Source organism: Eleutherodactylus coqui, chromosome 9 (genome assembly GCF_035609145.1).
Source record: "Eleutherodactylus coqui strain aEleCoq1 chromosome 9, aEleCoq1.hap1, whole genome shotgun sequence".
NCBI lineage: Eukaryota > Metazoa > Chordata > Amphibia > Anura > Eleutherodactylidae > Eleutherodactylus > Eleutherodactylus coqui.
This window is the reverse complement of record NC_089845.1, coordinates 17,925,142-17,941,186: the sequence shown is the minus strand read 5'-3', so window position 1 is coordinate 17,941,186 and position 16,045 is coordinate 17,925,142. Positions and strand designations below refer to the sequence as shown.

General features: G+C 44.8%; 1 protein-coding gene across 1 annotated transcript in view; it reads left to right on the top strand.

Moving 5' to 3' along the window:
- CDH20 (cadherin 20) overlaps nt 1-11,769 on the top strand; it is a 97,854-nt gene extending 86,085 nt beyond the window's left edge. The window contains exons 10-12 of the mRNA XM_066579183.1: nt 1,940-2,057; nt 5,069-5,320; nt 10,421-11,769. Coding sequence (XP_066435280.1) covers nt 1,940-2,057; nt 5,069-5,320; nt 10,421-10,914 — 864 coding nt within the window. The 3' untranslated portion in view covers nt 10,915-11,769. The remainder of the gene's footprint in view (nt 1-1,939; nt 2,058-5,068; nt 5,321-10,420) is intronic.
- Nucleotides 11,770-16,045: the final 4,276 nt, after the last annotated feature.

Sequence of the window (16,045 nt, the reverse complement as noted above, 5' to 3'; positions counted from 1 at the left end):
GGGCTCCTCCATATGGGCGTCTTTGCAGATGTATTTGCATGCACAACATTTGCATGCTCAATATGCAGAGAATAGAACCCATTGATTTCAATAGGTTCGTTCTCACTTTTTTTTTGCACAGAAAAAAAGTAACAGCATGCTCCACTTTTGTCCCCATAAAAGTCTACGGGGTGTGCAAATGCGCACACAATACGTAAACAGATGTGTGGAAAACAGCATAAGTCTATGCGGAAAAAAACACACATCTGGAACTCGTTAGGCTAAATAGCCATTGAAATCGGAGCATGGCAGTGTTCCATGCAGAAAAATACATGCCCTGTGAGCACAAAAAGTACAGTAAATTATGGTAATACGCACTTAAAAAAAAATTATTTGTTACGCAAAACCACAGCGCTGAGTTGTGGGCAATTACGCATTTGAATCACGGCCCGATATCGCCCGCTCAATTTTTCTGAACACCCCCAGATGAAGGGTGGTTTCACATGGAGACAGCCTTGCATCACTGCAGGGCTGATATAATCTCCCATCGCAGCTGTCACATCCACGACAGGAGATCGCAATGTTCTCCCATAGTTTGCAAGGGGGCCGGCGCTGCTGCTGTCGACCCCCTTGAAAACAATGGGCGATATCGCAAAAATATAAGACATGCTGCTTTTTTTTTTCACGCAGCATCGCAGGAGTGAAAGCATCGCAAATCGGAATAAAACCATTGAAAATCATTGGTTTCATAATCATGCGTTTTCACTCACTCTCGCATCGTGAGAAAATCGTGCGGTTTTCTGTCCTATGTGAAGGCGCCCTACGTGTGCTACAGTCACCTGACCTCCAAAAATGTACTGCTGTCTGGTCACAGGACTCCTGCACAATTCTACAGTTACCTTTCTGTCTGAACAGTCAATCTAATATCACAGGATTAAAGATGGTAAATGATAAAACCAACATGTACAAAGTTCTATATTTATTTATATTTTGGCCTAAACAGTGGAATATTGTAAAATGTTAGTGTTTTCCTTTAAGGGCCTCCAGTTTAGTAGAAAGGCAGAAAAAAATAATTAGCCAAGCATAGTAATATTCTATGGCTCAAAATCATAACATTTGCCAATAAACTTGGACATTATCTGACAGCCTGTGTTGTTTGGCTGCATGACAATCCATGCAGACTATGTGAATCTAATAAGATTATAAACATGGCAGACAAGGAAGGAATTAGGCCGAAAACTACGTTCAACCAAAAGTAAAGAATGCCGGATACTCAACACAGTCATCTTCCCAATCAAAACAGCTATGAAAGTTGGACACTGAAGAAAACGGACCAAAGGAAGATTGATGCCTTCGAAGTTTTGTACTGGAGGATCGCCAAGATAACAAAGAAAACCGTTCTAGACCGCATCAGACCAAAGTTGTCATTTAAAGGCAAAATTACGAAACAGAGACTCTTATACTCCGGCCACGTAATGAGAGCGAATCCATTAGAAACATCGACAGTGCTTGGAGTGGTCAGCGGCTAAAGAAGGCCCATCCGCCAAAGAACGCGCTGACTTGATACTATAAGAGCTGACACCAACATGCAAATAATCGAACTGAAAGCAGCCGTACAAAACAGAACCGCGCAGAGAGTGCCGATCCAGAACAAGTGTCCGAGAGTCGTTCTAACTAAAAAGGATAAAGATAGAAACAATAACAATAAAACTAGATGCTAAGTTGCTCCTCTAAAGCAACAACTGACATCGGCCTGTCCTGAAAGATCACAGACTTCAAACTAGAGCGGAACTGAATGAGCTTATCTCCTCCTACGTCCTCGGATAGATACAAGTACATTATCTCACTGTGGGGCTGCTGGTCCTTTACATGTTTTATAGTCACACCGTTTCTTATTTATTTCACGTTTTCAGAATGGATCGGATTATTTTACTGGTTTTATGTTCTACTTGTATTTCAGCTGATTCAGACTGTGAGCGCAGTAGACCAAGATGATCCACCGGAAGGCCAACACATCTACTACAGCCTGGCTCCTGAGGCTGCTAATAATCCAAATTTCACTTTGAGGGATAATCAAGGTAACCTTTCTATCTATCTATTGATGTATCTACCTAGATGTGACACACAATAATACGCTCATTGTCAAAGACGATCCCTCTCCCAAACGATGTTAGAATGGAATCATACTTTCTTTGTGTGATTATAACATTATAAAAGTAAAGGCCCGTTTAGACACAACGATTATCGCTCAAAATCCATCTTTTGAGCGATAATCGTTGTGTGTAACTGCACTGACATCTTGCAGTTTTCGTTCTCCCGTCGCTCATGGTTGTCTTTCAGCGTGCTGGAAGATCAGCGATCAGTTATCAGGAATTTACAGCAGGATACAGCTAATACTATTGTTTCAGCTGTATCCCGCTCCCTGAAGACAGGCGGGGTATGAAGAACACAACGGTCCAGCTCTGTTCTCTATACCCGGCACAGAGCGCTCTGCTGTATAACAGCCGGGCGCTCCGTGCAGAAAACACCCCGCTTGTCTTCTGCATCCTCCGCTGGCAGTGCAAGGTGAACGCTCATCTTGAACAATCATCTTGCGCTGCATATGAGACAACGATGATCGCTCAAAAGTCCCTTGAGCAACATCTTTTGAGCGATAATCGTTGTGTCTAAATGGGCCTTAAGTGATTACAATATCAGAGCAAATAGATCATTTATTGTGGAGAACTGACCCCTTGTAGGCAGGCTTTAGTACCCTGTTGTACCACCTCTAGCTTGGATACAAGATGTGATATGGGGGCATGGAGGCTCTAGTACCCTGTTGTACCGCCCTTAGCTTGTATACAAGATGTGATACTGGCAGCCATGGAGGCTCTAGTACCTTGTTGTACCGCCTCTAGCTTGTATACAAGATGTGATACAGGGGGCATGGAGGCTCTAGTACCCTGTTGTACCGCCTCTAGCTTGGATACAAGATGTGATACTGGTGGGCATGGAGGCTCTAGTACTCTGTTGTACCGCCTCTAGCTTGTATACAAGATGTGATACTGGCAGCCATGGAGGCTCTAGTACCTTGTTGTACCACCTCTAGCTTGGATACAAGATGTGATAGGAGCGGGCATGGAGGCTCTAGTACCCTGCTGTACTGCCTCTAGCTTGGACACCAGATGTGATACAGGCAGGCATGGAGGCGCTAGTGCCCTGTTGTACCACCTCTATCTTGGATACAAAATGTGATACAAGTGGGCATGGAGGCTCTAGTACCCTGTTACACCCCCTCTAGCTTTGATACAATATGCGATACTGGAGGGCATGTAGGCTCTAGCACCCTGTTGTACTGCCTCTAGCTTGGATATAAGATGGGATACGGTGGGTATGGAGGCTCTAGTACCCTGTTGTCACGCCTCTGGCTTAGACACCAGATGTGATACAGGCAGCCGTGGAAGCTCTAGTACTCTGTTGTACCGTCTCTAGCTTGGATACAAGAAGTAATACTGGAGGGCATAGAGGCTCTAGTACCCTGTTGTACTGCCTCTAGCTTGGATACAAGATGTGATATGGGCAGGCATGGAGGCTCTAGTACCCTGTTGTACTGCCTCTAGCTTGGATACAAGATGTGATATGGACGGGCATAGAGGCTCTAGTACCCTGTTGTCGCGCCTCTAGCTTGGACACCAGATGCAACACAGGCGGGCATGGAGGCTCTAGTACCCTGTTGTCGCGCCTCTAGCTTGGACACCAGATGCAACACAGGCGGGCATGGAGGCTCTAGTACCCTGTTGTCGCGCCTCTAGCTTGGACACCAGATGCAACACAGGCGGGCATGGAGGCTCTAGTACTCTGTTGTACGGCCTCTTGCTTGGATACAAGATGTGATACTGGTGGGCATGGAGGCTCTAGTACCCTGTTGTACCACATCTAGCTTCTATACAAGATGTGATACTGGTGGGCATGGAGGCTCTAGTACCCTGTTGTACCACATCTAGCTTCTATACAAGATGTGATACTGGTGGGCATGGAGGCTCTAGTACCCTGTTCTACCACTTCTAGCTTCTAGCTTGGATGGAAGATATGATACAGGTGGATATGCAGGAGAGTTTCAAAAGGAGGACCAGCACACTGGATAACTTTACTTAGGAAATTCTTCTTTTATTCCCCAGTATAAGAGCATAAAAGACCTAGTATGTGAGGTCGAAACGTCGCAGTCTTTTTATGCTCTTATACTGGGGAATAAAAGAAGAATTTCCTAAGTAAAGTTATCCAGTGTGCTGGTCCTCCTTTTGAAATTCTCCTGCTTGGTCTGAGGATCTACGAGTCCGGATCCATTGCTGAGGAACGTGCACCAAGAGTATATCCACACTTCTTCACTAACAAGGTTGAGCTGCACTCCACTTTTTTCTGTTTGACAGGTGGATATGCAGGCTGTAGTACCCCGTTTGACCGCCCCTAGCTTGGGTGCAAGATATGATATGCAAGGCTCTAGTAAATACCCGGTTGGGCCACCTCTAGCTTGGATTCAAGATGCGATACAAGCGGGCATAGAGACAAATTGACTCCATATTGAATCTGGAGGCGTACTGGTTCCATATAGTATTCCTGTTCTATTCCGTAGCGTCCAGTTTCATCGTTCTCAACGCAATTGCAATAATGGATTTAAAAGGCAGAACACATGATGGGTGTCAAGCGCCTGAAAATGGTTTAGACAGACACAGAGGTATAACGATGGCACCACCTGTCTCTGGATGGTAGACAACGAAACAGTTGGAGCTGCCCATGCTTGTTAGACTGGTGGTCTGCTGAGGGCGTCCTGAGCCTGGTCACCTTGTGTGCCCTCACACATCCACTGGCCCCTACACTTCCTAACAGTCTGGTCAGACACTCCTCTCTACTGATGGTCTGTAGGGGGCGTCCTGAGCCGGTCACCTTGTGTGAGTGCCCTCACACATCCACTGGCCCCTACACTTCCTAACGGTCTTTCCAGAACACAAAATAGGCTCTCAAAATTATTCTACTTTGTGTGAATGAGGAATAAGAGTAATTACTGGAATCTACAGTGATGTAATAATTGTTGCGCTGTCTTTATGTCTGATAGATAACACAGCCTGGATCTTGGCCCGGAAATCTGGCTTCAAGCAGAGTGAACAGAGCATGTTTTACATCCCAATCTTAATAGCGGACAACGGGCAACCAATGCTGAGCAGCACCGGCACTCTGACCATCCAGGTCTGCAGCTGCGATGAGGATGGTGATATCATGTCTTGTAGCGCTGAACCGTACACCTTACCCATAAGCCTCAGCAGGGGCGCGCTGATTGCCATCCTCGCCTGCATTTTTGTATTACTAGGTAAGATTGATTTATTGGTCTGTTATCCTAACACCTTCTGCCTGTGTAAGGCTCCGGTCAGACCTGCGCCATTTTTAGGACAGAAATGGGATGCTTTGGTTCTATATAAAAAGCATACTGACCTGCAGCTTTGGTCGGGCTCACACGAGCATGTAGGTACAATGTATTCTGCACACGTAATAATCTCTACCAATCCGCCATAGGTGACCCTGCTGCCACTTCCGCAAAATACATGTGCAAGAAAAAGCGGAGCATGTTCTATCGTGACGCATTTTACGTGCGCATACACACCAAGATAGTACATGACTATGGATGACACGCTGTCATTGTGTGCTAGCTGCGTACTGCGAGCGTAAGCCTGCACGCTGTCAGATACGCTCGTGTGGGCTCCGCCTTACATGTGGCCGCTGCGTTCTCTGCTGAAAGAAAATGCCTCAAACTTTAAGCCTCAGGGCTCGTTCACACGGGTGTATTTGTGCCGCGTATTACGTTCGCAACTTTTGCGTGTATAGTGCGCAGTGAAGAGCGCCCATTGATTTCAAGAGGTTAGTTCAAATGAGAATATTTTTTTCATGCAATGTGCAATCAAGTGAAAAATACGCAGCCTACTGGGATGTATAATAGGCACCGCAACGGGCCGGTGAATGGGCCGGCGCAAATATACAGTGAATACAAAGGAAACTTAAAATGGCTAATTATATGTTCTAGCTCCTGCGCAAATGACCATGCTGCTTACTTTTTTGTGCAACGAAATTGCACACGCAAAATCCGCGCATGTGAACGTGGGTCCTATTCAATGAGTCCTATTCACCAGAAAAATAAGCACCGTGCCCAGAGTATGAAAATCTCTGTGGACCCAAACAACTTCAGCAGAAGTTGGGAAAAATGCAACAGAAGAATGCAACAATGCGGGGGAAAAAACCCATAGCACGTTAGAAAAAAGACTGTGTGTGACACAAGCCTTAGACCAAATTAAACGACCGGATTCGCGCGATACACAGGGAATAGAACCCACTGATTTCAATGGGTATGTTCAGAAGCGCATATTCTGCATGCGCAATCCCGTCACGCCAAAAAATATGCAGCAGGTTCAATTTCCTGGCGCATTTTTGCAGGGGAGTAGAACATACGAAATGGAGGTCGGGCTCACATGACCGTAATTCGCATCATGCCACCTACAAGTGGCACAGGCGCAGCAAGTGGGCATTGACATTGCGTCTTTGCTGTGGGCCGCCCATCATGGGGTGTATGCACACGTGCTACGTGCCAAGATAGAACAGGCCGGGATATTTTTTGTGCGCGTATTTTGCACCTGCAATGTCCTGTAAGTAGAACACATTAACTTCAATGGGTTCCTTGACGTGTGTTATGAGGACGGGGGAAAAACACAACATGCTCTATTTTTGGGCACAATTGCGCACTAAAGGCCCCCGTCTGTATGAAATCACACACGGAGCTGCGCGATTTGGAGGGGTTAAGAGATTCTACCTGGGCTTACTAGGTCAGCTAACCCGCCTACCCAGTCAGCTGACCTGCCTACTAAGTAGGCTGTCCCACTTACCCAAACGTGGCGCCACTGGAATCTCGCAGATGTGAATGGTCCCGGCAGCACAATAAAAAAGTACAGTAAAATGCGCTGATCCGGGTGCAATAGCCCGCGATCGTACGCCCTGCACAGCACATATACGTCTCGCAATACCCCTTAATGTATGGGACTGTGACTGCAGGTTTTTTTGTGAGCGCACAATTTGCACATGCATGAAGTTCCACAAAAACACAGTTGCGTGTGAAAATCTGTGACACCCGATGCGCATCAACAGCACAAATGTGCTTACGCCACGGTGGAGCTGGCCTTAGGGGGCATTTATACTATATTTAAGGGCGATGCTGCCGTACAGCAACATGAATGCGCACTTTCTAATAGATGCCGCTGGAAGCGGAGCTGTCAGATGGCTTTATTGTCCTATTAGTTTCATGACATCCGTGGGTCTTATTAGCGCTCGGAGGCAGCTGCTGGATCAGGATGTGCAGTCTGTGGGCTCGCATCCTCTGCTCCTGCATGTAAATGAGCTGTCAGCAGGTGATTGTACTGTCTGATATTCTCTGCAGATCTGCATTGGATGGAAGTGGGGCCTTTGTAATTCACCATTTCAGGACTGTGTGCTTTATAATTACATGCACAATGCAGACCCTCCGGCCCTGCTGGTCCCTGCAGTCGGTGCATTTCACGTGCGCTGAACCTCAACGCCACGTCGGAAAAGTGCAGAAAGCATTTTAGTATCTAGCTGTGATTATCAATGGACCAGAGATATATAATTTATACAGTGTAAAGCCGGATGCAGAATACCAATAAGGTGCTCCCTGTAATAACACCCGATTATACATACAAGGGGAAGGATAATAGAAGCCTTTAGACTACTCCAAAGCGGAGAATGTGGGTGCGACTGTCATTACCCTCCAATATCCCGCTCCCCACTACCGTACAGCTGTTTAGCAGTCTTGTGTTTATATGGAAGGCAATTCTCTTTCACTGTCAAAATAGGTGGCGCTGTAAAAGCATTGTTCCAGCTTCTTATTTGCATATTTCCCAGAGGAGCATGAATGGCCTTATAAGTCTCCTCACTCACCTAAGGAGAAACCATACCCTTCCTGACCCACGTCTATAGGACTCTCACTAGCCAAGCCGGAAACCTACTTCACACTGATGAGAGGCAAACAACCCAAAAACAGCTGCTGTGCATGGCTATATTGGCTTTGGCTTACAATCCCCAGTCATTGTTACAAGGCTTGTTCAAAAAGTCTAACATTGACTTGCAGGAATGCTGCCATCCAATAAATGGGGCTATAGCGGTATTGCTACATCAAAAAAGACTTCACATGGCTGTGAAAATCTCACATTGGCAAGCCCGATATCACGCTGACCCATGTGGATGTATCCTTAGGCCTGAGTCACATGAACGTATGCGTATTTGTGCACGCATGAGTGTATAACTTTTGCAGAATGAAATATGCTTTTCTGCATGCTTTTTTGTATTTTACTGTATTTTTGGCGCCTGCAAGACATGTTATTTGCGCATGGTCAAAAAATATGCACCAATTGAAATGGCTAATTAGTCTGAGTTCTTTTTCCTGTAAAATTAAGCGGTGTTTCATACATCTAGCATATTTTGTGCGCATTTGCACATCCCCATCGACCTCTATGGGGACTTTTGCTACACAAATGTGCAGGAAAATAAAGCATGCTGCTATTTTTTTGCTCAGCCGGAATCTGCAGGAAAAATGCATTCAGGTGAACGAACCTATTGACTTCAATGGGTTCTATTTAGAGATGAGCGAATATACTCGTTTCGAGTAATTACTCGATCGAGCACCGCGATTTTCGAGTACTTCCGTACTCGGGTGAAAAGATTCGGGGGGGGAGGCGTGGCGGAGCGGGGGGTAGCAGCGGGGAACGGGGGGAGCCCTCTCTCTCTCCCTCTCCCCCCTACTCCCCGCTGCAACCCCCCACTCACCCACGGCGCCCCCCCGAATCTTTTCGCCCGAGTACGGAAGTACTCGAAAATCGCGGCGCTCAGGCGGAAAAGGGGCGTGGCCAAGTAGGTTCGCTCATCTCTAGTTCTATTCATTGTGCATTATGCACAAAACAAATGTGCACATAATACACTGTGCAAATATGTGAACCAGCCCTTACTATACAGTCTTACAATTATATTCGGCTCTTTGAAGGCAACCGTAAAGATGATGTGGCCCTTGATGACAATGAGTTTGACACCCCTGCTGGGGAGGGATCCCAGAATAGTCAAGGATTGGTGGCAGTAGCAATTGTTGGCTCGTTCAGTTTAAACAGCGCTCATTCAATCCTACTAATTCGCTTTTACAGCAAATGTGAAAGCCTGAACGAAGCTCCTTTGAACAAGCCAACAATGTATCTGCTATTCTAAACAGGTTGAACGAGAACGAACAAGTTAATGACGACATCACTCGCTCATTCAAACAATTATTAGCTCATCTGAAAACAACCTAAGACCTACCGTACTTACAGCATCAGCTGCTTCATCAAACTTCACATAACTCAATGGTACAAGTGAAGCCTTAGATCAGTCTTCCCTTTTCAACAGTTTTGAGTTATGCCGAGTGACACAAGATGACCAACTTTGAAAGAATGAAATCTTTGCTACCCCAACAGCTGACAGAGTAAAGCAAATAATATATTTTTTAAAGTTGGTTATCTTGTGCCACTCATGTGAAACAAAGGTGAGAATGGAGACTAAGTGGCACCAACAACTTAGGAAAAAAAGTGTAAAAGTGTTCAGTATAAGGACTCACCGGGGGTGCGGCGTTCAGTGGTGTCACACTAAATACAAGGAAATCCTAAATATCCTATGGGACAGGTATGCCCAGAAGATCCCCACCGGTAAACTCCTGTAGGAAAGCCGCCTCTTCATTATTAAACCCATAAAGGGGCAATAGATCAATGTACAAAAACATTTAAAAAATGTCACTGAAGGAAGGAAACGTTACTAACTCAAAAGGCAAAACATTAACCGATGGATTCAGATGAGAAGCAGTAGTAATGGTAGCACTCACACATCCAGGGGGAGAGAATGGTGTTAGGTAAAGCTCACCCGCTCAGATCCAGGCAGATCACGAAGATCAGTAGTACCAACGGTGTGGAGCAACCAGAGCTCTCAGGTCGGTCAGAGTAATGCAAATCCCCAGGTTGATTCAGATAAAGGACGTCTCAACAAGTTTCAGTGGTATTACAAAACATCCACAAAAGATCCACTCCATCCGGAGGCAAAAACATCAGCAAATATTTATAATTGTGGCAGAATTCTATAGCAGTATTCAAAGGAGGTTCAAGAATTTGTAGGCTTTGCCATTCGTCCCACAAAAAAAACTTTGATACGGCTTTGAAAGTGTAAAAATAAAGTTATGGCTTGTGTAATGCCACAATGAAATACAAAGAAAATGTGTTGCAGGAGACTAAGGAGTTAATGCCGTGGCAGAACCTTATGATTTGTAATGGTTACACTGGATTTATTGTCACTTATTATTATATATCAGTTATATATCAAGTTTTTTTTTTTTTTTTTCTAGTCCTGATCCTACTTATCTTATCCATGAGAAGACAGAGGAAGCAGCCGTACACCATCGATGAGGAGGACAACGTTCATGAAAACATTGTTAGGTACGACGATGAAGGAGGGGGAGAAGAAGACACTGAAGCATTTGATATTGCAACCCTATGGAGTTCAAGGGAGGCACATGTTGGAAAAAGTAGACAGGACATGCAGCCAGAGATTGAGAGCCTGTCCCGTTATGTGCCTCAGACGTGTGCCATGGACAATAATGTACACAGCTACATGTTGGCTAAGCTCTACGAAGCCGATACAGATGTCTGTGCGCCTCCATTTGACTCTCTTCAAACATATATGTTTGAAGGCGAAGGATCGGTGGCTCAGTCTTTGAGCTCATTACAGTCATTCAGTACAGACTCGGAGCAGAGCTATGACTATCTCAATGACTGGGGTCCTCGGTTTAAAAAGCTTGCCGAAATGTACGGTGCCAAGGATAACAATGCATCATTGTGATAGCAAAGAGAGAATTGAGAGATTTTATGCAGGGCTCCAAGCCCCACACTATCTGGATCCATTTTCTTTAAGGACTTCATTAATAGCAAAATATAAAAACGGAAGTTCAAAACGACTGATTCAATCGACACGGATGGCGCTGTAACCGGAGAGAATCTTGGATCAGCTTTATTTGGTCAATATGTATAAAGAAAATTCTACTGTTGTAAGAAAGACACAATGTTTCTTGGATTTGAAGGACTTGTAAGTCCAAAAATAATATATATTTTTATACCATGTGACATCTTTACACCTTGTTTCAGATATACACAATTGCAATTAACTTTGCAAGGAAAATATTGTTTCATAATTTATAAATTCTCACTTCAAAAACTTTAAAAAGTATAAAAAAAAAGGAAAAAAAAACATAACACTGTGTTTAGTACCTTTCTATTACCAATGTTTGGTCTTATATTACTTTCTGGTGTCCCACTGATACCTTGAGTAGCTAGATATCAAGCGTAATAATACTAATATTCTCCCTTTTTATAGGAACTCTTACTGTTTTTATTCGGTGGCATGTCTTGCAAAGAAAGCAGGCTTAACCGCATGGGATTTCACGGGACGTGTCACTGACGTGTGCCAAATGCCAATATCAGATGCTATTAATGACAGTTAACTAATTTAAGATATTCAACTTTTAATGGAGGTTTTAAAAGATTTCCCCAATATATTGTATTTATGTCAATTTCTCCCCGGGACTGTTTACATTCATGTAATATATCGACTGAAATATCTCCCAAAAAATGTAAGTTAAGTTTTGTACATTTGTCAATAATTTTGGTAATGAAATAAGATGTACTGAATGTCCAGTACTTTAGCACTTCTTTAATAAAATGTTAAACGTGAAGGACATGTCTGGAGCTCTTGCTATAATATATACATATTCTGACTGGTATACTGTAGCCTGGCGTGCTTCCATAAGGAGTCTCAAAGTGGTAAAAAAGAAGAAGCAAATGTACTAAAGGTTATAAAAATAATAGTACTTAGCTCTTACGTTCCCCATCAGTTCAGTGGCGATGCCAGTAACTACAGCGTGGGATCGCTGAGGCCACGGATTCCCTGCAGTGGCCACATTGTAATACAGCCAGTTAACACACATTGGCATGGGCCACCGGAGCGTCTACACTCAGTCGGTTTATTGCAAAGTGGAGTACTGCTTTTTTTTTTTTAACCTCTGGACAACCCATTTAATTTGGTAATACAGGTTGACATGGGTCAGGTTTATCAGGTCAGTTGACTATTTAGAACAGGAATGCAAAACATTTTCTGGTCCGAGGGCCACATTGCCATTCTGAACCACTTCCAAGGGACACAAGAGTATTCCCATCTGAGACATTTATGGTCAGTATATCACATGGACAAAAAAATAAAGGAATAAACTGTTTGTCTCCAGCAAACAAAAAAATACCATGTCCTTCACACCATTAGCAGTAACAGTAGCTCTAGCTGTAGCAGGAGTAGTGGCTCTCACCCAACTTTCCCAAAGATAGGTTCAACACAACTTTCCTCAAGAGAGTCTTGAGCTCACACTCCCCCTTCCATACCCCCTCTGCAGCCTGTCTCCTTTTCAAAATCCAAAAGGTGCCTGAGCTCAGGTGAAAACTCTGGACTGGAGTGGAAGTGACCCTGGCCTATGCTCTCACCCTGCTACCTACCCCCCCCCCCCATCCCCACCCCAAGCCAGGGGAGTAACAGGGCACCAGCGGCAACTGAACAATGGATCCTTAGCAGAGCATCTTTACTGCCATGTAGTTCCCCTGGCCTATGCTCTTCGTAGAACTCAAACTCCTGTAATGTTAAAAACCACCTTATTCTTGTTTTTTTTTCTTGCTCATTCATTTCAGGGGGGCATGAGCGGAGACTAGCTTGAACTTCCTTCCCAGAAGATAATATCTCAGTGAGTCCAGTGCCCATTTTACTGCTAATCCCCCTTTCTCAATGATGACCTAATTTTTCTCATAGGGACTAAGCTTCCGGCTTAAAAACATCACAGGATGCTCTTCTCCATTAACTTCCTGGGACATGACAGCTCCTGAGCCTACATCCGACACGTCAGTCTGAACTATGAACTCCTAGTTCCGTGAAAGCCTGTTCAACCTCTGGTGATTGAGCCAGGACCGACCTTTTTTTCCCCTTTGTGAGCTCAGTTAGTGGGGTTGCCATCGTGGCAAAATTAGGGACAAAGCATCTGTAATAGCCCACCATCCCTAAGAAAGCTCTCACTTGTTTTTTGATTAGAGGACGTAGCCAGTTCTGTATTGCTTCACCTTTATTGTTTTGGGGTTTGATCAACCCCCTTCCTACTATATAGCCCAGATATTTGCCCTCCTCCATGCCCACGGCGCTTTTTGGGGGGGTTATCGTGAACCCAACCATTCTGAGCAAGTTCAACACAGCCTGAACTTTACCCAGGTGGCTCTCCCAATCCCAGCTAAATATGACAATATTATATAGGCATGCCGCTGCGTATTTCTGGGAAATTAATATTCTATCTATTGCTCTCTGAAAAGTAGCAAGGGTACCTTTCAACCCAATATGGATAACATACGGATAACAGCTTTCCAGAGATTTTAATAGTGTCTCTTCTATTGTTACGTCCTGGATGCCACTCCTTAACTCCCCTACCAAGCAAGTAGAGTCAGGAGTGACTCGCTCCTTCATGATTTTAATAAATGGATGTGATACAGCTGTATTTTACCTGCTTGGTGTACTTTATAGTTGACTTCCCCAACTTATTCCAGAATTTCATATGGTCTTTGCCACTTGGCAAGGAATTTACTCTCTACTGTGCTAGCAGAACAAGTACCTGTCCCCCCAGACTGAACTGTCTGATTTTGGCTGACCTATTGTATATGCTGGCCTGATTTTCTTGTGCCCTAAAGAGTTGCTCTTTCACTATGGGCATAACCTTGGTAAACCTTTCTTGCATTTGTGCCACATGCTCAATAACACTTATGTTGCATCATTTTCCCATGTTTCCATTGCTATATCAAGTATTCCACAGGGTTGGCACGCATACAGTAACTCAAATGGCAAGAACCCAGTGGACGCTGGAGAAACTTCTCTATTGGAAAACAGTAGGTAGTGTAGTAGACAGTCTCAGACCCGAACATCCTTCTCTACTACTTTTTTCAACATACTTTTGAGTGTTTTGCTGAATCTTTCCACTGGCCCATCTGTCTGGGGGTGATAGCCAGAGGTACATAATTGCTTAATTTCCAGTAGTTTACACAGTTCTTTTATAACTTTAGATAAAAACAGTGTGTCTTGATCGGTCATTATCTCTTTAGGAAGACCCGTTCGGGTAAACATGTGAAACAATTCCTTTACAATACATTTAAATGAAGTATTTCTCAGAGGATCCACTTCTGGATACCTGGTTACATAGTCGTCTACTACTAAAGGTCCATTTACACAGGACGAATGTCGGGCAAATGATGCCCAACACTCGTCCCTGTGTTTCCTCGCTCCCATGCTGTTGCATGGGAGCTAGCAGAGCTGTCTCGCTCACAGAGTGGCCAGCAGGGGGCGGGGCAGTGCAGGAGATTTCTCTCCTCTCGCTCCCCCACCCCTCTCCATTGAGATAACACAGCGGCCGTTAACGACCACTGTTTAAACGGAACGATGAACTTTATCGCTAAACCTTTATGCTGCATAAACAACGAGCTCATCACTCATGGTTCAATTTAAACAGCAGCCGTTCAGTAGTAAACAGCTGCTGTGTTATCTCAATGGGCCTTAATACTACTACTTAATGACCCCTTTACTAGGAGGCCCATGAGATCCATGGCAACACGCTGAAACTGTACTTTAATTACGGGCAATAGAGCCAATGGGATTTTAAATTGGGAGACCAGGGAAGTCACCTGGCAGGTGGGAAAAGACTGGCAAAACTCCGTTATTTCCTTATAACATCCTGGCCAAAAAAAAATCTGCAGGATGCGTTCCTGCGCCCAAATGACCTCCCAACACAAGTGAGTAGACCATGTCTAACACCATGCGTCTACAGCAACCAAGTACCAGAATATGTACCACTACCTCGTCTCACATTTTTGAGATGAAAATGATACTCCGCCCCGGATCTTATGGGACACCATTCAATATAGACACATTTTCCAAAGCAGTTTTTTAAGATGGGGTCGCTAGCTTTTGCAGACCCAAAATTACCCCGAGTCACCTAAAAATCAGGTATTTCAGTCCTAATTCCTCAGCCTCATTTCCAGTCAACCCTACAAAAGAAAATTCATTAGTTATAACCGGGGTTGTCAGAAGCAACATTGCTAGGTCCTGCAGTACAGTCCTGACCACTGGGACATGACACTTTAGCCCACATGTCCCAGAACAAGGGAAAGTCTCTCGCAATTATTGCCAGATGAGGTAACTTTCTTACCATCCCAACTTCATGTAGGCTAACCCCACATTCAGTGCTTATTAATACCTGGGCAACTGGATAGCCTTTCATATCCCCATGAATACACACCACCCCCTACTGCTCTTCAGGAACTAGCACATAAGGGAGGGAGGCAGTTATCAAGGTGACCCTATTTGACACTATTCATGGTCACATGACATATCTGAGGTTGCAGTTCTCTGGAAGGAACAGTACTACACATGATATGCGCAAATAACAAGCAGCAACGGCTATACATGCACTCCATTGGCTCGGTATGTGCAGAACAGTGGGCTGCAATATGTCCTGGTGCATGACACTCCCAGCAGACAAGCGGGACTGCTTGGCTTCACACGGTGGACTCTGATCCACCTGGGTTCCTAGTCTTGCAACCCATGTTGGACCTTAACTCTTTCTTCTGGGTATCTGCCCTGGGGTTAGCGCCACAGCAAGTGGGTCCCACAGCAGCAGATGTCTCCCCTAACTTGATTTACCTCTCCACCAGGCCCACCAATTTATCTGCATTTCGTGGATCCCCCTAGGCAACCCAACAGTACAAGGACCTGGGCATGGTCTCCACAAATCGGACAATCACCACTGCTTCCACCATCTGTGCAGGTGAGGAAGACCCCATTTCTGAACCAGGTGTAACAGGAATCTTGGAGGCATATCCTGGCTGTATCTCCCGCTGTGGACCCA